This window comes from Echeneis naucrates, chromosome 10, assembly GCF_900963305.1.
Source record: "Echeneis naucrates chromosome 10, fEcheNa1.1, whole genome shotgun sequence".
Taxonomy (NCBI): Eukaryota; Metazoa; Chordata; class Actinopteri; order Carangiformes; family Echeneidae; genus Echeneis; species Echeneis naucrates.
The window spans coordinates 10,038,357-10,063,485 of NC_042520.1; the positions used below are offsets into that span (position 1 = coordinate 10,038,357).

General features: G+C 40.2%; 1 protein-coding gene across 2 annotated transcripts; it reads right to left on the bottom strand.

Moving 5' to 3' along the window:
• Positions 1 to 14,177: 14,177 nt before the first annotated feature.
• Positions 14,178 to 22,213, bottom strand: ubl3b (ubiquitin-like 3b). Of its 2 annotated transcripts, XM_029512540.1 has the most exons (7): positions 22,065 to 22,213; positions 21,440 to 21,548; positions 18,400 to 18,429; positions 18,164 to 18,272; positions 17,201 to 17,287; positions 16,031 to 16,108; positions 14,178 to 15,680 (listed from the first exon to the last, which is right to left on the bottom strand). In XM_029512540.1, the coding sequence occupies exons 2-7, from the start codon at positions 21,464 to 21,466 to the stop codon at positions 15,628 to 15,630; spliced, it is 384 nt and encodes a 127-aa protein (XP_029368400.1). In that variant the 5' UTR covers positions 21,467 to 21,548; positions 22,065 to 22,213; the 3' UTR covers positions 14,178 to 15,627. The 2 variants fall into 2 exon arrangements, with proteins under 2 accessions (XP_029368400.1, XP_029368399.1); XM_029512539.1 differs by lacking the exon at positions 18,400 to 18,429.
• Between the last annotated feature and the right edge of the window lie 2,916 nt (positions 22,214 to 25,129).

Genomic DNA, 25,129 nt, shown 5'->3' on the forward strand with positions numbered 1-25,129 from the left:
ACTGTTATTAACAGGCCACTACTTTTAAATAATTTTCTTTTGTAAGATGCAATCTGATTGTATTGTAGTCTATGGGAAATCACCCAACTTTTTAAGTGATTTATTACATCAGTAAATATTTTTCCAATGAGTTAATGATCCCAGTCTCTAGTTACACATGACTTGAAGTTGTTTTAAATTGTGGTCCTATTTAGGAAAATAGATGATAGATTGGGTATGCATTAGGGAAACATACCTAGTAGGACATGCAGGGTACAGTACAGAGAAGGTCAGATCCTCCACTCCCCCCTCCTCAGCTCCACCTTCTTGTCCAAATACGGTTTCTACTGGCTTCAAAAAGGGTTAGGGTTATGAAATCCAACAAACTTGCAAATTCCAGGCAGTAAATCATTTAATTCTGCATTATAACTCCAGATAATTGGCCATATATAGATTACATGATGCTATATTTCCATATTTACACAGTTTGAATAATGTTGGAGAATTGCAACATGGAGCTGAATGCAACAACTTCACTACTGTTTTCTCAAGGTTGTCAAAAAGTATTTCATGGAAGGTGTAATGGTGATGCATGGTGATTGGGAAAAAAACCCTTTAAAAAATACCTCTTCACAAAGTAACTCTAGGAATACATTGACCAACTACAAGACAAGATATTTAAGAGCCTTTCTCTTTAAAACAAAGGTCATTAACCTTTCCGTTCAACTCCTGACCCCCTGATTCCTTAGTTACTTTCTTTAACAAACACTCACACTTTCCAAGATGATTCATTTAAGAAAACAAAAAGGTGGCACCAAGACCCACTTTTTCCAGTCTCTGGAGAAATGGGTGTCGTGTTCATTAACATAGACTTTTCAGTGAAGGGAGTTATTAGCCTGTCACTCTATAAAGGGCAATAGAGAAAACAAATGGGGGAAACTGAAAATGAAAGCCATCAGGTTAGTGGCCATCTGTGTCACTTGTGTTTGACATTCCTTGTAATTATTCAGTGTTTCTGCAGTATTCACTAATATATCCCATAACCGGTAGCTGTCTGGACTTCTCAGGCTGAAGGAAAGCAATGTTGAGGATTCCAGATGAGTGAGTTCACACTGGCTCTGTGAGCAGGCATACCTTAAATTTCCATGGAAATGTGTGCTGTGGCACTGGGCTCAAGGCAAAGCCTATTATAGCTCCATTGTGCAAACAGGACAAATTGGACTACATCCAATCGTTTTTCACCTTAAAGTGGGGAAAAAGATTTGGCCTATCTGCCCATTACCTTGTCAACATGGTGGGCCAAGGGATCATGACTTGGTCTCCATGTTGGTCTCTCAAATGAAAGAGGGATTTATTAACACAATCACTGGGTTTTCTTTGGACTCTTTAATCTGATAATTGGCTTCAGAGCCTTAAAACCGTAGAATTAACCTGTCCTTTCAACCCACTGTTGGCAGGACCCTCTGGGCGCTAGAAACTACAGAAACTGGAGCCTTTTTTGTGTGCAGTTCTTAAAGGAGTAGGTCTGTGAATACAAGGAATGTCCCCTTTCTTCACTCCAGCTTTTGCCTCAGTATTTTATGTCCCCCTTTTATGTGGATATATTTATAGCTTCTTCACTCTGTCCCTTTTCATCAAAGTCCTCCCATTCCAGCTGTCCTACCTCTGTCTGTACTCATCATTAAGTCAAAACAGAACAGATATTTTCCACATTCGTTCATCTCTTCCAGAATTTGCCTTCTGATAAATATCTTATCTTTCTGTTGAGCAGATATCTCCCCTGCCTTTGGTCCCTGGTTCCCCTGCAGGGCCTTGTGGGTATGTACTCAGTCCAGTTTCTCCTCAGCATGATGTCATTTCAGTTTGGTTGCATGAAGTGTACAGAGTAAAGAAAAAAAGGAAAATACGGTTAGCAAAAACAAAACTAAGGAATGCAAACTAAGTGCCTACGATGAAATTCATCAGGACAGAGGTGCAGAGTGTGTCTCCTCATATATGTAACCAGTCTGGGCAGATTAAACAATATAAAGGAGTCTGCTGCTGAGATAAGTCATCCCAAACAGTACTCAGTTACAACCTCTAACCTCCCGTAGCAAACTCAAAGCATCACCTTGGCTTGGATATATGGAAAGAAGAGCATCTGTTTGCTTCATCAAAGTTACAACAGAATTTAAAAATGGCCTCTTATTGAAGAAGAATCAAACTATATGATCCTGAGCTCTGACGTTTCTTTTAAGTTTCAGCTGGTGTTGTTTCTGTTTAATTGATTAGACTATACAATAATACATTCATCATGATCTTAAACAAAGTCTGACCTTGGAAACAGCACTGCCTGTTGGGGAAAATAACACAAGCAAACAAATGTAACGCTTTCAGTTTTTTATGATAAAAATACATTTTGCACACCCTCTCTGGATGATGAAAAGATCAGTGCCAAAATACTACAAATGAATGCACAAAAATATGGAATGATTTAGTTTTTGGGTGATAGCTGGTTATTTGATGACAGAGAAAATAAATTACATCTTCTGAAATTTTCAAGATGAATAGATAATACAGATTTGGCTCTTCATTTCTGGTCAACAGTGAAATGAAAGTGTCTAGAGGCGAGACCCCCATGCAACTTTTAAATGTTGGAATGGCATGGAAAATGCAAACATGTGAGCCTCCAGTAGGGTGACAGGCCCAATCACTGCAAAACCTATTTCAGAGCAATATGGTTTGAATATCGGGAAAACATCAAAAGAAGCTGTTCTAGAAACACAACACCAGCGGCTAGAAAGTATCCAACCACATGAGCTTGAAACTTCCTACAGCTGTTTGTGTGAAGGAGACTGAGAAAAAATGCTTTCAGGTCATTTGGGCAGAGGAACAAATCTGCTGTAAAGGACTCAATAAACAGACCCAAATATTTACAGCTTCAGAGGGAACATTCCTGCCTGTGTGGGTCTCTCATTCATGCAGATAAGCAGTTCACTTTCATTGATGAATTTGAAATTAAAAATAGCCTTAATTCCTACTTTCATACCTGCATATAGTTGTTTGACTCTTTAAGTATGTGACTGATTCTCTGTTAAATCAATGCTTTTGCACTGGAAGGTTTTCAGCCACTTCCATCCACTCAGAAAATACTAAACACCTTTACCTGTTCTAACAACATTTGACCACAGTTCTTCTGAAAAGAAAAAAATCATATTCCATGATGACGTTATTTGTAACCTTGTAACTATAATCACTGATGTAACACCATACCTTGATTGTCCGTTTCATATTGATTAATTAAAGGTGAATTTATTATTTAATTTGTAGCTCATGCTTATGACCAATCTTATTGAAAAAATTCTCTTTCTCTTATTTTAATTTTCTTATGTGTTATTTCATTGTTCAGCTCGTGACATTATTCAAGGCTCCATTAATAGGTTTTGTGGCCTCTTTGGTGAATATTAAATTGAAGTAGCTGGTGAATGTGTTGGCAAAGCAGATGTTAATTTACGGTTTTGGAGCGGTAGCTCAAAGTAGCTACTCCCACTTCAATCTACACCAACTGCTAAAAAAAATATCTGACTGTTTAGCTGCTAAATGTTCATAAGCTGGTTAGCTTTGTCTGCTATTTGACACTCGGACAGCAATGCACATTCATTTTGTAACGTCATTTTTAGATGAAAACAGTCTGCTGCAGCTGGAAACAAGTGGGACATTTGTAGGCCAGAAACCAAAAGGATAAACTTTAAGATGTCAACTCCGGCAATCCTTTTCATATTTTACTTAGTGATGTGATCCAACTTTAATCTAGACAGCATCAGTCATCGCAGCTATGTTGGTATACTTTTATACTTTATTTTACACTGTGTATATTAGGATAAATTTTCAGTAACGTTTTTGTTTTTGTTTTTTTCTCTTCCAGTAAGTCGTTCAGATGTCGGTCTACATCTGACGCTGAAGTCGTCTGGGAGTTTCATGATGATCTTTGTCGTCCTGTATCAGAATAAACAGCTCGACACCGAATGCAGGCCGAGGGGCCTGGATGGAACGTTCCGGAATGTTCCGGAATGTTCCGGAATGTTCAGGAATGTTATCACCACAGTTCTCTGCTGCAGAGAAATGGCAAAAGCCCCGCCCACAGGAGCAACACGGTTGCCAGGTAACGAAAAAACCCCTGATAGTGGCTACAGTGTGTGTGTGTGTCTGTGTGCCTGCGTGTGTGTGTGTGTGTGTGTGGGGGGGGGGGGGGGGGGGTATTTACGGCTGAACCCGACAGAATAAAGTCACCTTTGAGGAATAAAGCCGTGCATGTCAGTAATACCCAGGATTTGGTTGCACCAAGTAAGCCTGAATATAATGTTCTTAGTCAGGAGCTAGTTTTGAGCTGTGGTTCACTAAATTAGGTAGCATCGAGTTGCAATTAAAGATGGCTGTTGATCTACATTCATAGAGAAACATGTCAGAGTAATAATCAGACTAATGCAGAGAATTGTCTAATTGAAATGATTTAGGTATCAAGTGAAATATCTTCGGAGTAATTTAGGCAAGGCAAGGCTGCTCATATTACCGCTTTTAGTTTTCACTCACATGGGTCATACAAGAGCAAGTTTGTTAATGTTATTACTTTTGCCATTGAAGTCAGTCAGTACTGACCTAAGCTGACAGTAACAGGGTATAAATATTCAGTCAGCTATTGTCTATAGCGGAGTGGTTTTTGTGGTACATCCTGTTTTAATTTAGTGACATTTATTTTAATAAACACTGATATCAGAAGAAGGACAATAGGAGTAAAACAACAGAGCATCATGGCCAGTTAAGTATGTATTTGTTGTCTGTTTTATTCTATTGCTGCATTTCGTTAAACCCTAGATTTGCAGCTTTGTTTTTTTGTTGTTGTTTTACGTCCCCATATGGCATGAAGAGGTCCGGAGACAGAGAGAGATGTGAGACTGCAAGCAGCCAGACACCATGTCGATTCTTATACACATCCTCTAATTCTTACATACTGTTTTAATTTGGTTTCTCTGCTCGCAACAAAATGCAATAAGGACATATATAATCACTGTCAGGCTCTCTAATCAGACACTTCCGAGGCAATACCCGAGACATATTGTCTCTGAATAAAGACAAACAAGGCGGGCTTTTTCAGAGAACACACCCTGACACTCTCTCCAACAAACAAATTAAAGTTCCTTACAAGGGGCAAAATGATCAGTGCACGTGTTCAGCTGTTACTGCACTCCCACAGTGAAGTCAAAGCTTGTTTCCCCTGCTCACCTCTTTCTCGAAAATGCCCAGGGATTTTTATGATTCTGACACCAGAGCTGAGCAAGCCAAAATAAGTAGGCTGGATGGTTTTCATGGTTATGAAAAAATATCTAAAAAGGATGGGACTGTGGCTTCTCGTGCTGCATTCTTTCCTTCATCAGGAATTCACTGAGGTTTGGCCACGCACTTTTTACTGGAACATTTTCCTGTTTGACTGTGAATAACAAGGCCGTCCATTTTTTATCCCCATGCACTTTGAACAGAAAGGCAGTGGACTGCTTCAGAGATGTCCAAGTGCATGGGACAACTCCACACCCACACAAACACCCCCATTCCCCCAGACCCCAGATAGCTGTGGAGCTCATTTTTTGGGAATAATGGTCTCAGCCTCAAGCCCCGCTTCAGGGTTTTTGTCCCCATGACTGGTTCTCCTTTCAGCTGCAGACAGATTGATGAAGCAATGACACTCATAATTGGATTCCAGCATGGCACATCTCTGCTCCATGCTCAGCTGGAGCTTATTGTTTTTGACCAGCATCTAATCCACGGCTGATTGGGGTCTATAAATTCATCAGACAGGAGATGGCATGGGGATTAACAGCTCCAAAAAAACATCAGTGCCATGACAAAACATTCCAGCGACAACTGTTTAATTGCAAACTTATCTAGAGGTTCTCCACAGCCACATGCACATAAACTCCACAAGATGTGAATGCCTGTGAATCTGGCATGATCACAAAAGCTCTGCAAATGCATGTCTGTTTATAATAAATTGGAGAATCCAAAACACCTAAAACAAAGCCAAGAAAAACTTGGAAACCAATTTGTTTAATACCAGAGAGGCAGCAGAAAGATGCTTAGAAAGAGACATTCTGTGCCAGAACAACCAATAAAGATAGTTCGTAAATGTCTTTCCACCTGTCCTATTTCTCTTGGCTCACCAAACATCAGAAGGAAAAGATGAACAAAAAAGAGAAGTAATATGAAAGAGAAAAGGAGTCTTCTTTTTTTTATAATTCCACTGCTGTTCTCAGTGTCCTCTCCCATCTCAACCATTAACTTCTTAGAAGAATAATGATTGTGTAATTCTAAACACCATCATGACACAAAGTGATCTAGTGCATCTGACGCTTCACACTAATTGTTCTTGTTCGTCCACGTGAAGCAGCACAAATGTCTGTTAGTTGAGATCAGGCAGTGGGACGAGTGACAACAGCCTGTAATCACACGCAGTAAGAGAGAGAGAGGCACATGAGGTGGTCGAGGTGGCCAAAGCCTGATCTCAGTACAGACACGGCTGGGCTGCAGCTGTGTGTCCTCACATTCAACTCCCATCTAGATCCACATTAGTAACACTTCTACTCAGCCAAGGCCTGCTCCCACTGACTCTTGTACTTATGTAAGCATGAGGTTGATGCCTTTGTCGTTTATTGATGTCTCTACATACATTAAATTAGATCCCATCTAGTCCTATGTAAGATATCCTGTGGAGTTTTCGACCCCAACCAGTGCTGTAAAGTTTAATGAGAGGATCCCTTCCTGTTCTGCCTTTGAGTTTTACCACCACACCCACACATCTACAGTGCAATCTGCCAAATGCAGAGGACAATACTTAAAGACAACTGATGATGCTGTAACATACTCTAACAGGAGCTAAAGCTCTATTAAAAGAGGAGACGAAATGATAATTGAATGAGCATCATTTTGGCTTGAGAGTGAACATTTATTTAATTAATCTTACATTTATTTCATGATGTATGATTTAAAGTCCAGACCAGAAAAATAAGACATTTGTCCCAATAAGTTCAGCTTTGTGTTGTTAAATTGCACATACTGGTTTTAATTACATCACCTCTAGTTGTGTCTAAAATCTGGTGCTAAGAAGCGTTAAAAACATTCAGAAGCCGTAGAGTGTTGGTACCAGGTCTTTAACAACTGTAAATCTTTCTGCTGACCCTCACCTTGCTGGGGTGACGCCAGTGTACAATGATGTAACTATTAGCCGTGCTCACAAACACAAAAGACTTTCAAAAGCTCAGAAGCTGCTGTCCTGTGTTTACGTTCCTCTTTCATAGGTTTCAGCAAGGTCTCTCGAGGGTACCTTAATGTTGTATATGTTTGTTCTTTTATATTTCCCAGCATGTCAAGGTCACATCACATCTCTCGACTGGCCCACTGCTGTCCCGCAGACAGTACTGGTGTTACTGCCCCTTCTCTTCTCATGCAGGGGCTGTGTAGCCAGAGCTGGCTATCTGAGTTTTGAGCCAGTGGCTTGGCAGAGTGTTGACTGACTCAAAGTGCTGTTCACTAACTCCACGGCAGAACTGAAGGAAATCTACTCAGCTGTCAAGTCCAAGTTGACCTCTGTTGGCACCCACAACAAACACTCTGAGGACGTGAAAACCAGAGTTTGGCCTTCTGTCAGTAGGTTCCTTTATGTTTTTATTGATTTCTCACTTTGCACCATAAAAAAATGCATCATAAAATTTTAACCAAGAATGTGCATTCTTTTCCACCACAGTTTCACAGTAACAGTTTTTACGTTTGCAGCTGCTTATTACACTCCTATGTAATAAGAAGCCTCAGCCTTCTCACTGGTTCCTAGGATAAATATTTGCAAAACTGAAACCACAACTTTGCACTTCTAACTTTAAAACACAACTGAATTTGAATTGTATTCATTGATTGGTCATTTTAAGTTATTTTTAAAAGTAATGCCAAATGCCAAACACCAAGGTCATTCTTCTCAAATGGAGAAAATAATTAAATCAGTTGCTGCCACGTTCAAACACTGCCATGTCCTCACATTTGGTCCAGAAGCAAAACCTAGTTGAGACTGTGCAAGACACAGGCTGCTGGCCAGTTCCCATCTAAATCATATCTGTCTCTTTGTGTGTATAAAACAAAATATGGAAACAGTGAGTAGGTTTAAACAGTATGAACCTGCTGGCCATAACTCAGAGAGCTGACAGCTGTGTAACAATAGGCTGCACCTGACTTTCCCCTGCTGCTGCTGCTCAGCCCTGAAACTGCTGCAGTGGGGTTGTGTGAGTCTGAGGATTTGTATGGCCCAGCAGGACAAGAGCACTACTGTTACAACACAAAACAAGAAGAGCAACAAAGAGCAGTCACTTCTAACTACATGTCAGGTTGTGCTTTATTGTACCTGGCTGCCACAGAGGATCCAAATAAAGGAAAAAAGACTTGCATAGTATCAAACTAAAAAAAAAAAAAAAAAAACAAGACACAAGCAAGTTGAAGGTGAGTTTGGCCTCTGGTTACTGAGAACGTATGTGACATACATAGTCATTACTAATGCTGACGCCCTTAAGCAAAACAGTGGCCAAATGTGTCAAAGGTCTAAATATGGAGGAGTCTGTCCTAATAGCTTGATTTTCCAGGTTTCCTTCCTCATAGTTTTTTCTGCCTCCTCTTTTATAAAGACCTACACAAAAAGAGGTGGAACTTATTCCACTCCAAATGTCCCTTTCACTCTCTTAGTTAAGTTTCTCCTGCTCGGCTCTTTCTCTTCTGCTGCGGCTGTAACGCTGGGAAACTCCAAAACATATCCAACAATGTCAGTCAAGTAAAGAAGGACAGAAAGTTAACATTCAGTGTTGTTTCTCCAGCCTGAGCGGCTCCAAGCTCTGAATCATCTGATACCCTCTCACTGAGTTGGAAATGGTGTCAGATTCAAATGGGTCAAGGCCTGGAGAGGCAGAAACTTCCTGCACAGAGGAGGAGAATACAAAACAGATCACAGACAATGTGGGTGTGAACACGCTAGTCAGTTTTTTTGTGTGGTTTCTTTGTGGATGTAAAGAGTAAGTTTTTCTGCAGCAGTGTGGGCATGTGCAACGTATTTTCGGAGCCCCACATGTTAAAACGGCGCGTGGGAGCAAGGCCAGGTATCTTAATCCCCATCACCCTTGGGATTCCCCACCAAGAGATCCCATTAGTGAGGATAAAAGCTGTAATGTAGTCCGGAGAGGCTCGCTGGACTTGTGGTGTGCTGCAACCCCCACAGGCCAGCAGTGACCTCCATCTGATCTCTCACTAACTGGAATTACAGCTCCGGCTCCAACAGGCAGAGTAAAAGAGCAATGAACTGTAAAGCATTTTGATGTCTTAATGAACAACATACGCAAAGCAACAAGTCCAATAAAGAGCACCTATAAAATTGAAAAGACCAGCCGTATTTGCAGATGCCGTAGAAACGACTCCAAACACTCGAGGGTTGCAGTGTAAATAGAGGATGGAGTTTCACACTGAAAAACACTTTAAAGACGAGCGTCAGCTGTCCGGGAAAGAGCTGTATGATGCCGCAGTGTTACAAAAACACCGGTTACATGTGTTCAAATCTCACTTATGAAAAACAAAGCTAGCAGACATGCAGAACAGTGCATAGCCTGGGTCAGCATCTGGAGTCACTGAGCAATAATCACACACAATGTGAACATATGAAATGATTTCACTACTAAATCCGGAGATCAGGATATTTATTCCCTTTAATGATGTCTGGAGAGCGATCGGAGCAGGTGTCAGAGCGTAAAAATTAGGAAATCAGAGACACCTCAACATAAAGCTCAATTTTCACGCTGAATGTAAGCCAGGGGGGAAAGAAAAGAAAAACCGATCACATGTCGCACCAGTTGGAGTCAGTTAATGATCAACTTTCATGATTGCAAAGACCAAGATCCAAACTGTTATATCATGACAGGTACACAAACAAACCGGCCTGTAATCAGTAGGGGGCAGAAGTTAATGAGCTGGATTCCTTCACCACGTTCTGGCCCCGAATCTCTGTGTAATTACTTTAGTATTTTTCCCTTCACAGTTTATTTTGTGTTTCTCTTTCAAAAAGGGAGACTTTAGAAAGAAAGTTTGTTCACAAGTCATTGCCCTCAAGTGGCCACTTCTTCCAGAACCAAACAATGAGACCATGGTTTTTCTGAACAGAGGACAGGTTTATGATGTGCGTGTATTATTATGTGTTGACAGATTTTATTTTAATGCTGCTGCTTACTGCTCCAAGCTTTCAGACTCTTGACATTACAAATTACAATGGAATCACTTAGTATATAGCTGGGACATATATGAGGATATAAGAATGAGCTGTTCAATAGGGATTTGTAGTACAAATGAGTAAATGACTCATTATTGCACATTTAGTACCTGTCTAATTTTTATGATGTGTAATAACATTTAAACTGGTTCACAAAGCAGAATAAACAGGGAAACAGTGCCAATACTGCAATGAAACTAGCTGAGGGATCATTCATTTTAAAAACACTAAATTGTGTTTGGAAACCTAACATTTTAATGACTGAGCTACTGTGAAGGTTCAGGCCCGGTGTTATACGTACTGGATAATCAAGTGTGTGGCCTGAAATGCTGCTGTTGTTTTTAAATTTCTCATCATTTCACGTCAACACAGTGAGCATGACAGATTTCTACTTCCATTCCTCTTGTGCAACTTCTGCTAATATAAATCTGCAATAAGAAGTTGGATGTTTATGTGTTTGCCGTAATGCAATGTCACATCTTTCTTTGGCTGCTGTAGAGGAAAATCAAGAATGCACAAATACGACTGTACTTTAGAGGCCAAACGTTGTTATACATCATCATCACCATCACAGCACTGGTGACACAAGATACTTCAATTATTCTGAATGATGAATAAAGTTTTTTTCATTTGCCTCTTGGAAACAAAGACAAGCTCCCTTCCATTAGCATCCATGAGTGGTTTTATGTGAAGCACAAAAACTTGTACGTAATTGTATTCACACAGTATAATGTTAGCAAAGGATTAGTAGTTAATAGTAATATGAAATGAATATGAAACCTTCACATAAAAAGATCACAAAAAGCAGGGAGGTGTACAATGTGGACAACGTATTTGACAAGCTTCAAGATAAACAACGATCAGAGTTCACTGACCTGATGGTCTGAGTTAAGAAGCTCTGTTTGGACCAGAATGCAGATGGATGCTGGGATATTATATTGCTGAACCGATGAGGTAATGAAAATTATTGATTCATCCTGACTGCAATGTAAAAATGCAAAAACCAGAAAGTGTCTGAATGCAGGACGATTCGTGCACCACACACACACACACACACACACACACACACACACACACTCCACCCACCACCACCACTTCACAGCAATGCAGAGAGGTATCTGATCTTGTGTGTGAACTCTGGAAGAGCTGATATTGTTGTCAAAAGAGGCCACAGGACCACATCTGACGAAACAAACCTCCTAATCAAAGGCGTTTAACCGGCCCCACCTTCACTGGCTCCTTATAGAAACACTCCTTCACACACACACCTGGTCAAAAGTCCACATCCGCAGCCCTCATGGCTATCTTCCCTTCGCCTGGGGGAAAAAAAAAAACAGCCATATAAACCAGTGTCATTTGCCCAATTAGAAGGAGAAAGGTGGTCTGGAGATGAAGAGAGACAGCAGCAGCTTCTGGAGTCAGCATGAAAGCTGCTCATTTGCTAACGCCCTGCTGGGTTAATTCAACCCCTGCATGAGTGTGTATGTTTTCACACTGGCCTACTGAACTCTTTCATTTCAGGCCGTCAGAGGACCTCTGGAGTAGACAAATAGACTCAAAGGAATGAACACATGACGGAGCCATGACTGCACATTAACTCTGTCTTTAAAAAAAAAAGAAAAACACTGCATATATCACAAATCATGGATTCAAATCTTTACCTCTATTGCAGTGCGACAATTTTATATGAAAAAAGACTTTGCAACAAAATAAGAAGATGGATATGCCCAAAAAAAGGATGTATGTTAGTTTAAAGGTCAAAAGCAAAGACAAAGAGAAATGCATAAGAAACTGAGCCAAGACTCCAGGGGCTTAAAATAGCATTAGTGTTAACCGTCTTTATGTGCTTTTTTTATGTGTTTACAACTACTTTTAATATGAGAAGAACTGGCACATATTTAGTCAAAAGAAAAGAAGGGAAAAAGAATTTGGAAAGAGAAAATATCACGTTACAGCCCCCTGGTGAGAAGGCATTTGGTTATTTTCTAGTTTCAATCTATGTATCCCTGTATGTTTAAACAAACCATCAGGTTCTTCACAGTTCTCCTTCATTTATTCAGAGCTATTATATTTGTATTTCTCCCATCTCCACCTTGAATGAAAGCAGTAAACAGACCTGTGTAATCGATCATAACAAGCATCGCATCTGCACTGAAGTAAATATCCGACTACAGTTGGGGAAACAATAGCAGCATAGTTTCCTTTGTTTTCCGTCATTACTGGACTAATTACTTGGTATGCTCAAATGTTTTGCTTAGCCAAAAAAAAAAAAAAAACCCCAAAACAAACAAGTTGAGGTTTCACTGTCTCAGATGAGGAAAAAAAAACAAGAAATGTGAGGACATTTTAGGGTTTTTACTTTACTTTTTACTTACACAACGATTCAAGTCTAAATGAGGACATTGAGACTTTCATATCAGGACTGGGAAGTCCAGGTGGCTGAGAGTGCTGACCGCCCTTTTGGGACAAACAGACCAGCAGTTGATGTTAGCTGGATCAGAGCCCACCCAAGAAACCGGCCTCACGCATGCTCGGAGTAACGGCGACACAGACAGTTTTTCATCCTGCAGCAGCAGCTCTGAACACTCTGGATTTAAGTAGCAGAAACATCAACAGCTTCTCTCCCAAGACTCTCATTTAAAGACTCCTAGATGCTTCTGTTCAGACTTCACTTTCCACTGACCTCTGTCAAACCCCTCAAATGGCAAAACACACTTTAGATAAGAGGCGGTGGAAAATGTGGAGCTGAATAAAGAATTTGAACACAATAGGAGGTTTTGGAGGTACAAAATGAGAACGATGTGGGCTGACTGCACTTTTCCTGAGTTCCACTGCCAGTGTCAACTGGAAACCTGGGCCTCTTACAGCTACAGGTCAGGAGCAGATTCCTGAGAGAGACAGCAAATCAGTTCAACACAAAGTTAGGACCCAACCATAACAACAGGAGGAGCATTTCTCCTGCTCTGAGTCAGTCGGTGTGACCAAACAGTAGAATTATATTAAGTTATTTTTTAGCTTTGGCAGTTTTAGGCCAATAGTTGAAAATTCTATTGATTCATCAGACAAAGCCAAAATCAACTCTAATATCTCTCTCTGCTCTGGACTCGTTACGCACTCCACGATAACCCTCACACACTAAGATTAAAAGGAAGCACTGCCACCTTGAGGTAGATACATTAAAGTATGCACACATTATTTTGGGACTGAAGAATAACAGAATGAAATAAATTTCTCTTCCCTTGGTGTTAATTCTGTACATGGACAGAATATATAATTTATATTTATATAAACTATACATGTGACCTCTGCTGGGCAGACACAGAGCGTCTGTGAGATAATATCTCCACTAATTTAATAAAATTCATTTAGGCAGAAGTTCGTCATGTAACATTTCTGTGGCAAAACCATGAGATCTGAATTAGTGTTCGAAGCTTAAAACAATGAAAACTGGTTTTGATTTGGTGTTTCGCTGGTGAATATTACGTTCAAAGATTTAAAGTTTAACATAAATTTCAGACCAGGAAAAGATGTATTAAGCTTCCTTTTTAAGACTTTAGGAGGCTAATGTATCAGAGCATTTATTCTGCTTTGAACTTTTCATTTTATGGTCCTATATTGTCAGGTTTTATTGTGAATCTCCACATAGTTTTGAAATAAGCTTTTCAAAACAGTTAATATACAATGAAAGTGAATGTAACTACAGTGCAACAATATTTATCTGCAAGCATTACTAAAATCAATATTCCTGTTAAGCAGTTTAATATTTAAGTAAAAAGTATAAAGATCTTATAATCAATAAAACCGATCAATAGTTGAAACTCTAGACAGCTTTTCTTCTGTAGCTCTTTGGAATATGTGAAAAGGAATCAAAAACTGTTGCCTTATTTAAAGATTTATTAATTTATAATACAAGCTTTTATGTAGACCACATTGCATTTTAGTTTTTACATTTATTCATACTGAGCTAAACTTCATAGCAGTGACATTGATTGACAAAAACACAAACCAAAGGACACTCAATGGAAGGAATCAAAAGGTTTCTGACTGTTTCTGATGAAACCCCAGCCCATCAACACTCCCAGTGCACCACCATTTTTAAGACCACGTGCCCTCACTATTCTTCAAGCACTATGCCACGTGCATCACACACCCTCAGACACACACAGACACACACACACAAACTCATCCACACTAAAATTCAACAAATACCTATACACAAGATAAAAATTGATATATTTAAATTCCAATATTAATGATATTACTGAATTCCACAATAAAAGGCAAACAAGAAGTAAGGACAGATTCCAAATGAAAAGGAGATCAAAATCCACCAAAGTTTTCCTTTTGCTCTTTATCCCAGTGGCAGATAAATCTCCCCCTGCCTCGTTTTCAGTGTCCAGTAGAGGTGGGTCTCACTCCGACCACACACGTCCCCTCCAATCCTCAAACATCTCCTTCTGTCTGCATTTAACTGGCCCGCCACGTTGGCTCCCATTACGAGGGAACATGGACAGTCAATAAAGCCACCAGTACAAATGTGAACACGACACCCGATGGCACAAAAGCAAATCCTCCTGCCTCCATCTTTGTGAGCCTCAGTGGGAGTTTGTTTCCGTTGCTAGTGGACCTGTAGTCCCTCAGGTGTTTACATAGCTCGTCCTGATAAAAGTCTTTTTTCCATTGGTCCTCTGCCAGGAATAAAAATGGCGTAGGAAATGGCCCAAACACCACTGGTGCTGATACAGAGCAAACAGTTCAGTTAATAAGAGGCTACCAGGACGATGGCACATTTTCCACCAGGTGGGGAATTAAGTTCCGGTCATTAAAGAAACATGTCATGAGGGAAGAGAGGATGACACAATTAACACTTCTGAATGAACAAACTAGTTAAGTGCAATGACAGGGTTAACACCACTGAGTGAGAACTGGGAAAACATCCATGTGACTAGTAGGGAAGTTTAAAGCCCACGCAGTTCTGTGTCCAGTTCCTGGGTCTTTTTCACCACATACAACAGCTCTTCAAAACTTGTCCAGCAGCGAAGGGAGTATTTAATGCCATGATCTTAAAATAACAAGGAGTAACAGAATATTCTGCTGATAAAGTCTGGGGGGCAAAGAGTGAAAATGTTGGCACAAAAGAAGCCTCCGATTCGACAAGAGTTCAACCAAAGCAGGTAACTGCCTCCAAACAATCTTCCTGTGATTTAATCCAAATCCACAGCTGATAGGATGACAGGCAGGAGAGAGCAAAATGTGCATATGTGTGTGTATGTTTTGTGTGTGTGTGTATGTGTGTGTGTGTGTGTGTAGGAGATATTAGGGAATCTGTTGCTTTACAAGAGGAGGCAGCAGTTGCTCTCTGTGGTTTTTTCTCTGTTTCGTTGACCTACAAACACAGGACATCAGAAATGTGAGGGCAAATAAAGAAAAAACGGGCTACAGTAGAAATGATGCCAACACTGGAGGCAGCACTGATAAACACTGGCAACATGATACATGTGCTTACTAATCAATACGTGGCAGATGTTGGCAGTCTGTTTTACTCTGATAACTGAACCACATACATAAAATGAGTAGGCAGAAACATTTCAACAGAACATTATTTAAGTTAATTCATCAAATGATAACCTCAGAAACTCTGAAGGAGGATCATGTGAGAGTCAGCATCGTCCTATATTCACGTCACTACAGGAGATACCACGTATGATGTAGTGCATGAATGAGTCAAACTCTCACCATGAGAGTTGGGCTCTGGAAGAGTCTCTCTGGCAACCAAGTGCATAACAGTTGTTCGGCCCGGTGGCAGCTTTAGAGCTTTGAACAGAAAAACATTACATGCATTATATTTTATCACATGAACATATGTTGGATAATTCTATGAAAATGACTATTATATGATGAAGGATCTATGTCTAACCTTTTGTTTTCAGACAGGACAAAAGTATTCTTGAGAGGATATTCCAAATCTGGATAATTAAACTTTAGTCTCTATTAATTATGGAAAATTCAGACTTCGGGGGAAAATCAGCAAGTTTGACAGAGGTGGTAGAAATGTTGTTCATTTGATAAACATACATTTCCTAAATTCATGCAGCAGATAAACCCAGACTAATACCTCCCCCACCGTATTTTCACTAGACCATGGGGATTTCAGTCTGACTGCAGCTTTAGAAAAAGAAAAAGAAGTGTTTTGTGTACGGCTGGTTGATCTGCGCAGCCCTGAACCAGCCCATCTGATTGGTGGGCAGTAAATCCCAGTTATTGATGGCACAAGTTCAGGCCAGGTACAGGCCAGATTTTAACGGGATTATAATAATCTAATCAGAAGTGGTGTTTATACTACTTTGTAGTGAGTCTGCATTTGACATTTGTCAAACTGTCCACTTAAAGACCATGAGGTGACGGATCAAATGTGTTGATCTTAGCGTTTCATGCGTATGTGGTACTAGATTAGGTCATTACTATTGTGACTGAAGTGATGTGAGTGCAGTGCATGCAACCTCCAGATGTTACAACACTAGATTTCAATTTAACTCCGTGATTAAAGCTTCTCTTCCTTTTATACCTTGAGACACACCACCATCTCAGAGACTTGTCTAAATCAAGTCAATAAATCACAATATTGTTACCATCTACAGAACTGATCTTGAAGGTCATTGTTGTTCTTGGAAATAGCAGTTTCAAATATAATTCTTTTTATAACGTTTCTCCACATCACATAGTCTTAATGACACGATGAAATTACGCGTTACCTTTATAACTACACTATATGACAACTGAGCAAGCTGGTCTGGATGTAGCTGCAAGCTCCTGAAGACGGCAATATATGAGACTTGTCCAAAGGATTATTTGTTGGTCCACATTGGCTTTGGTGTTCATTATGACTTTGTTCAGAGACAGACTTACCTCCCAGGGTAACGTTACCGTGGAGGAAGCGTCCCTGGAAGATGAGGCGCAGTATGCTGGGGCTGCTCACCCGCTCCTCCTTCCATCCTGTCAGAGAGCACAGGAACAAGTTTATCAGTCCAAATACAATCACATGAATGTTTCTGTTCAACCAAACCTGAACCTGAAAATCCTTCCTCCTATCATCATTATTATAATTATTATATAATTATCAGTGCTGCGACCTTTCTCCTCTCAGCCCATCGACCATCCTTAGTCTGGTTGTGTTGAAGGTTTGATACTGATATTGAAAATCAGCTTGTGGTGCATCAGCCTGTACTTTTATATGAATGCACGTGATAAATTATTTACAGGTTGATTTAAGCTTCATAATAACAGCTGTTACAAAAGTTGTGCGTTAGTGCATGTGTATGTATGCATATATACACAAATGATGGGAACAACGGCATTGTTACTAACGGTGTTACTGTTTTCAGTAACGGCTTCCATTGTTACAGCACCATTTTTCCTATTTTTTAAGAGGGGGGGGAGCAGCCCCCCCCCAGCATTTACAAAGTGGACGTACAGAGATTATAATGTCCTCTGTTAATAATTTATTGCATCAAGTGTCGATTTCATTCTTTTAAAAATACATGCATGATCAGTTTTTAATTACAAATAATTGAATAAACTGTTGAACTTTAGGTTCAAGGGAAAATCATCCAATTGTAACGCAGCAGTTATTTTCCCTGGTATCTAGTTACCTATATAACGGTGTAACTCAGTGACTGATTCAGTTACTTTAAAAAGCAAATTATTTCTAGTCGCTTCTTTCAAAAAGTAACGTTCGCACACTTCGGTTCATATAACCTCAGACTACTTGGAGAAAATGAGAATGTGCCAATAAAGATTCTGCCAGTTACAACAGTTACATTTATGAACTGAACCAAACATACAAACAACAAAAACAAAATAAAAACGTACTTGCAGGCCAGTTGTCAAATACATGCTTGGCGATGTCTGTGGCAGAGTCATTTGGGGAGAAAGTGAAGTCTTCCGTTTTCCCACTGACCAAGATGAGACGGAGGTGCACCTAAAGCGGCAAACAAAAACAGCCTGACGTTAGTCCACTGAAACGCAACATCAGACAACCCACACAACATACAAGCATTAAAATTCTTCCTATTAAGTGGCGGTGGAGTCCTTCCACATTTTCTGACCTCTTCAGTCATGAGGTCACCTTCAGATGGCTGTGAAGAGACGGGCATTCCAGTCTAATTAGATTTATCCACACCAGATCTCCACCCTTCAACTGGGCGACTTCATCCACTGAGGGCTTACACTGAAGTGAGCCCCTGTTGCCGGAGACGACAACAGATAAGGGTGGGGCTGAGGGGGAGAACACTGGCCCTTTAGTTCCAGGGCGCTGCGAGCGTCTCTCCGGGCTGTCGGCCTAATGCGATAACCCCAGGTGTCCCAGACAGCTCTGGGCCATGTTATTAAATTTACATGGCCAGTGCGTAGCCCAGAGGGGGACTATGCATAAGTGTATGGGAGGATCTTTAACAGTGGGGCTTCCTTGAAATTCTATCCTGCGGACAACTACCTAACCAATCTGTCCAACAGAAACATTAAAAATCCGAAGAAGTCTAAGGCCTGAATATTAACCTAACATCATGCACATTCGTGCACCTTTTACAAGATTCAAAATTTCACATAGGCTGTTAAACTATTAAACCAACAAAGAAACCAATTGTTGTAATGCTAGCTAACTAATGAAATAATAATAAATGCTGGACACATGTCGTGAAGCCTAATCAGGCTTTATATTCTCCACAGTAATTGTGTTTAAGGTCTTTGCTTTACTTTGTAATACTGAACGTCTGAAGTTTGCAGTTGTATAGTTCCATCCAAGCAAATTCTGTTTTATTACTTTATACAACACCCAATAATACCACTGGACGAGAGGTATTGTGTTGACACAGACAATGAGAGCACTGAGACTTTGAACAGCATGGTTCAGTTTGTTTTACAGATTCTCTGTTAACTGTTAATTAGTGTTACATTAAGGGCTGTTGCGTAAAAAAAATCCATCAATTCCAAAAGCTCTGCAGCTCAGGAGGGGTAGGAGCAGCAGCAGACTCTGGCCCAGGTAGTGAGGCAAGTACAAGGAGTTGGTCCGAGGTAAGATGTTCACCAATTAGCTATTGTGCAGGCCTGAAACATGTTTTTGTTGTGCTGAGAATCAACCCAATTGTGCATATATAAGTAAAATAAATAAATAAATAAAATAATAAAAAAATAAAATAATAATAATAATAATAAATAATAAATAAAATGTTGTTGTTTCCTAATAATATGGCATTCATATCACTCTTCTATCAAAGCAGCAACACACTGGAGATCATGACTCTATTCAGCCCAAGGCATCATACCTACAACCGAATGAGCCATAAATGGGCCTTGAGCGTTAGTAAAGGGTGACCAATGTTGAGTGAACTGCGTGGGTGATTTTAGGACAAGCAACAAGGACGACAACACATTTTTTTTTTTTGAGTATTACCATAAACTGTATTTACAAGTACCGAAAAGTAATGATATAAACAGTAGATTCAGACTTGACTTCTCATACAGTCATCGGTAGAATGTTTTGAAATCATTATATTGCGCTAATATGCTGTTTGCAAGACTCAGTTCATGGCCAAGATCAAATTACCAGTCTGAAGTGAATTATGATCAACCTTGCTTGTCTAATGTACGCTTCACAAAGTACTTTTCTTTATTAAACCAGTAATCCACCATCTGTAATCAATCATGTCACCACTCCAAAAATTACTCAAGAGGAAAATCAGCGAAACCCTTGTAGTGGTATAGGAGTAAGCATTAACAATTGGAATTAATTTTCTCTGACATTTGTCCTTCTTAAAAAGGTCGAAGATGAACTTTCTTTGGTTCACAAATCACAGAAGGGAGAACAAAGAGACTTAACCATGAGGTGTGAAGTCAGCCCAACAACCCCACCCTCTGATCTGTTTACAAATACAATCCACTGTCTGTGGCCCGCTTCTCTCCCCTCCCCCATGTGAACCGAGTAACCTCAATGTGGCGTTACATGCCCATGTCATCATTAACAAGCTTTGTCCCCATCCCTTTCAACCCCCGACAAAATAAAAACAACGTTAACTCTGCCTGGTTACACATAGCAACAGCCCGCCTCACAAACTTCCTGGTGTTTGTCTTTGTTAAAGAAACACAAAACTCATAAAATGCTGTCATATCTCACTTTATCATGCTTTTTGGAATTAACAGAGCTACAAACTTCCTATGCTCACACTGGTCGCTAATCAAGTTCCCTGAAAACACAAACAACCACAGCTTAATGACCCAAGATAGCTGCCAAGAGAGATGATCCACTTAATTGCATTCTGCCGCTGTCCTACATTTAACATGGTCTTGTTTAAATATTATGTAGAGGATGTAGCCTAAAATACGAAGGTGCTGGTGTTTCGAGTGCTTCTACTATTAATGCTGTAATATCAGGCACCGACAAATTATTTTCTCACTTCAGTTCATTTTTGGTTACTTAAGAATAACATCCATCCCATAGTAACATCTTCAGACATGATGTTCAGACGGCCAACCCAAAACCTAAAATATATTCAATTTATCATGAAGTAAAACAGAATAATAAAAATGTTGTTTTTGCGCAAACATATTTCTACAATAAATGAATAATTATTTGAAATCAGTATTTCTGTATTAATCATAGTAGCACTAAAACGTTATCTAGTTTGATTCAATGCATTCAAAATTCCTGCTGGTTAATACTTTAAAAAACTCAAAAGTTAGCCCTAACCCTAACCTTAAGTCAGAAAGCCAGCTGCTGGAAATAATATTCTCTGTAGAATACCTATCATTTCTTGTTATTGTCAATTCCAATGGTTGGTCGGTCGGGGGGCTTAATAAGAGGGTACAATCAATTGGCGTCTAAACCTTGAAAGGAAAGTAGGGCAACGTTTTAACAGAGATTAGACAGATGGTGTTCACAGGAACAGCAGTCACTGTCCCAGCTATGTGTTCATGGCGTTGGCTAATCCATGATCCCCCTCTTCCTCCCACCCCCAACCCCTAAATCTGTTTTATTTGAGGAAACGTTTACGTAACATTATTAGCATGACAATATAGTAGGTCAAAGGTTTATGAGGCGGCCATAGTAGGTGTGACAAGGTAAGTTAAGAAAGGTGGCAGACCCTGACTCACCATATCAAGATCCCTCTGGGTGGTCATGGCTCAGGCAGGAGGAAGGCCGTGGACTCGGAGCAGAGAGGACGACTGGTGTGCTTCAGCTGCTGGAGACGGGGCCAGAGCCCTGACACAAACAACACAAACAAACAAACAGACAACAGACAACAGCAGTGAGGCTGCTTCCCACCGCCTGGCACCGCAGAGGCACCGCACATTGCCAAACACACGCCATCAGTCGTCTGAGCCTATTCGGATAACGAGCAGACAGACTCACTTCCATTAAATCACACAGTGAGTGCTGCAGCTTCAGCTTTTAAAGGGGAACAGTCGAGCTAGCAGTGCTAGCGGACTAGCACTGGTTATATCAGTCAGGTTCGACTGCTGCTGCCAAGCTGGAGTACAGTAATACATGTGTGTGTAAATAAAAGCAGACAGAGAGAGAAAATGTGCCGATCGAACCAGCACCAAGTTTAGTCCTGACAGACATCGAAACTGAGCCGTCTTAAAAGATAGAGAAGCCTTGTGCTAACGTTAGCATTAGCTCCTGCGTTAGCTTGTGCCAATCCTGCCATCGCTTGCAAGTTGCGGGTGAGTCAGATAATTAAATGTGCCACGGCGTCGTTTCTGTCGCGAGTCTCACCTGCATCGAATGAATATGACGAAATTTCGCATTCAGTTTAGTTGACGAATCAGCAGGAAGCGCTTTTCGTGGGGAAAATATGGAGAGTAAACGGGTATCGTTGAAAGTGGGTATCGGTGGCTAATGGAAGGGAAGACGCCGGATGTCAGCTGGTTGTAAACATAGCGAACGACCGCAAAGGCTGCTGGGAAATGAAGTCCAGAACAATGAAGCACTCTGCTTTTTTTTTCTGACATTAAAAATATTCAAACTTTTTGCAGCACGAAACACGACGCTCAGTACAATGGCAAGTTTTTAGGACTTTCACGAAAGAATGATTTACTCCGTAAAAGTATTCCAAAACGATCAGGAACAAAACACTGTCCAGAAAACATCTAAAATTGAAGTAGAAGTTTGTTTTTTCTTACTTTCAACTCTCAGTAACCATCTGCTGACCCAAACCTTTGGATCCACTAAACTACTAGACTGTATACCTGCTCCATCCAAATCAACTTCATCACTACAACGCTGCTTACACTTGGATGCATCTGTATTAAATATTTTCAAATGAGACAACGGTGTGTAAATAATTACTTTTTTACAGACGGATTTGTTATGAAGGAAATTCTGGCTCCTTCATAAATATCTGTGTTGATTAATGTTCCACACGTGTGTCTCATTTCAAATCAAATTTTCACATTCAGATTTTCCCCCTCAATTCCAGAAGTAAAATAATAAAAAAAATCCCAAAATATTAAAGATTAGAGAAACGCCTATACACTGAAAATATGTTTAGTTTTGTGTCTAGATTTTTATTCATTCTTCTAACCCTTTTCCCAAATGAGCCCATCATGCAGCACCAGCAAAGGGACTTGGGAGGAGTGGAAGTGTGAGCAAATTTGGAGACATCCACAGTCTTCACCTGTAGATTGCATTTCTCTCAGTTGCCAAAGCAATCGTTGCCGTGGAAACTGAGCAAACTCCCAGAGTTGAGATTTGCCTGAAGCCAAATAGAGTTTAGTGCCAATGACCACTAACAGGTCATGAGACATTGGGGCCTCAGGTACAGAGCACAAAACACTTGCCTGTTATTTGCAGGTTTGTTTGTTCCGTTTCTTGTTGCAGTTATTTTGCGTTCATTTGGGCTGTTGTGTGTAGTTTTTTAATTAACTAATTAATTCATCTTCAACTGCTTATCCGTTTCTGGGTCACAGGGGATGCTGGAGCCAATCCCAGCTCACACTGGGCGTAGGCAGGGCACACCCTGGACAGGTCGCCAGTCCATCACAAAGCCAACATACAGAGACAGACAGAGACAAACAAACACTCACACTCAGACCTACAGACAATTTAGACTCACCACTTAACCTAAACATGCATGTTTTTGGGTGGAAACCCACGCAGGAATGGGGAGAACATGCAAACTCCACAAAGAAAGGCCCTAGGCTTGGGAACTGGGCCTGGGGCAACAGTCCTAACCACTATACCACCGTGCTTCATTTTTTTAAAATTGTCTGATAGAAATCAGAAACACCATGGCCTATGGTATACCTGTTCAATAATCTTTCCATTGCCACAATGTTATGATGCAGCTTAAAAGCAAGAACACCAAAATTTAACCAAAGTAACTTGACTCATGTAGGCTAAAAACATATCACTCTCTAACAGTTGACACCCCATATTCATGCCTTCACTTCTGTGGCCATTTACAGGAGCCCAGCTACACCAAACTCAGAAAGATTCACAGGTGGTTTCTAGTGTTTGCAGGTCGACCAGCTGTTATATTGTCCTCCCATCATATTCTTGTGGTTTCAAAATGCCATAAAACTCAGTTATTTGAGTCTTAGTCGTCGAAAATATTGGTTCATACAACATGCTTTACCATAAAAATATTTTATTTTATTTTAAGTATCTCAATAATCTGGGTGATGAATGTAGAAATTGTCTCCTAGCACTTGCATGTCAATGTCACGCCACTCCAAATAAATAAAGTTGTATCAATGGAACATGTGCACACCCAGTATATGCATAACGTCTGTGTGATTAACAGATTAATAGACAGGTAGAGTCTTTAGACAAAAGACACAGAAGGTTCAATATGCTTGCAGCACTTAAGCATCTCAAGAGTGAAATTTCCTGCTCAACCAGGTTATCAAATTTTAGTCTTGCACAATACTGACTGGAAGTCCAGCAGAAGGATAGGTAAAGTTCAAGTTATACTGAAACCATACTGAAGTGCTTTTTCTGATTACTCTCATGTGCACATTGAGGTTCAAGCTACATTGTCATTAAATTCGTCATTCAGTTTAAGCAGCTAAATTATAATTTAGCACACTTTAGCATAAACATCAGCCTAAAGATCCCAGTTTCCATCCAGCTAATCCCAGATCCCCTGAGCTCTCATATGAAGGCTCGTGCTCACAGCCTGAGCCATCAGGTTAGTCATTTTGGAGAAACAGGAAAACTCGAACACCTGGAGCCACTAAAACACTTTAAACAGGAAGCTAAGCTTTTTTAAGGTCATGACTCATCTAATAAGGAACAGTTTGGGATTTAAAAGCAAACTTTAGACCTTGAGATAGCGATTCTGCAGTTGTAAGATCATGGTTTATAACATTTTACAATGTAACTTTTACAAACGGAAGTATTCTCCAACCTCAGCTACTAGTCAACTAGTCATACTAGTCATAAAAAAAAACAAAACAACCTCATTATGACCAATAAGGAACCTTTGCTGTGGATACAGAAAGACAGCAGCATAACATTTTGAAATAGAAATAATGTTTCTTCATTTAGGGATCAGTTTATCTGCTGCACATGTAATTTTACTGTTCATTATGTACCTGTGATCCAAAGGCCCACAACACAAAAGAGCACACACTGATCACTGGAAATGCAACCCGTTCTGTCTCCCCTGGCTGCGTCTCTTAGCAAGCTACTGCATCGCACCTTGTTTTATATTCTGCTCCCGCAGAGCATATTCCCAAATAAATCTCACAGAAAAAGCAAAATTACTCCAAAAATCAAAGCCAGGTCATATCCCAGAACAAGGTTCCCTTTCTGGATCTCTTGATAAATATCATATA

Excerpts from the sequence above, each read along its gene's own strand:
- ubl3b (XM_029512540.1), bottom strand. The coding sequence starts at position 21,466 with ATGACCACCCAGAGGGATCTTGATATG. Across the intron at positions 17,288-18,163 it reads ATTTGACAACTGGCCTGCAA|GATGGAAGGAGGAGCGGGTG; the intron begins GTACGTTTTTAT and ends GCTCTCTGACAG. Across the intron at positions 15,681-16,030 it reads TCCAGAGCCCAACTCTCATG|GTCAACGAAACAGAGAAAAA; the intron begins GTGAGAGTTTGA and ends CTGTGTTTGTAG.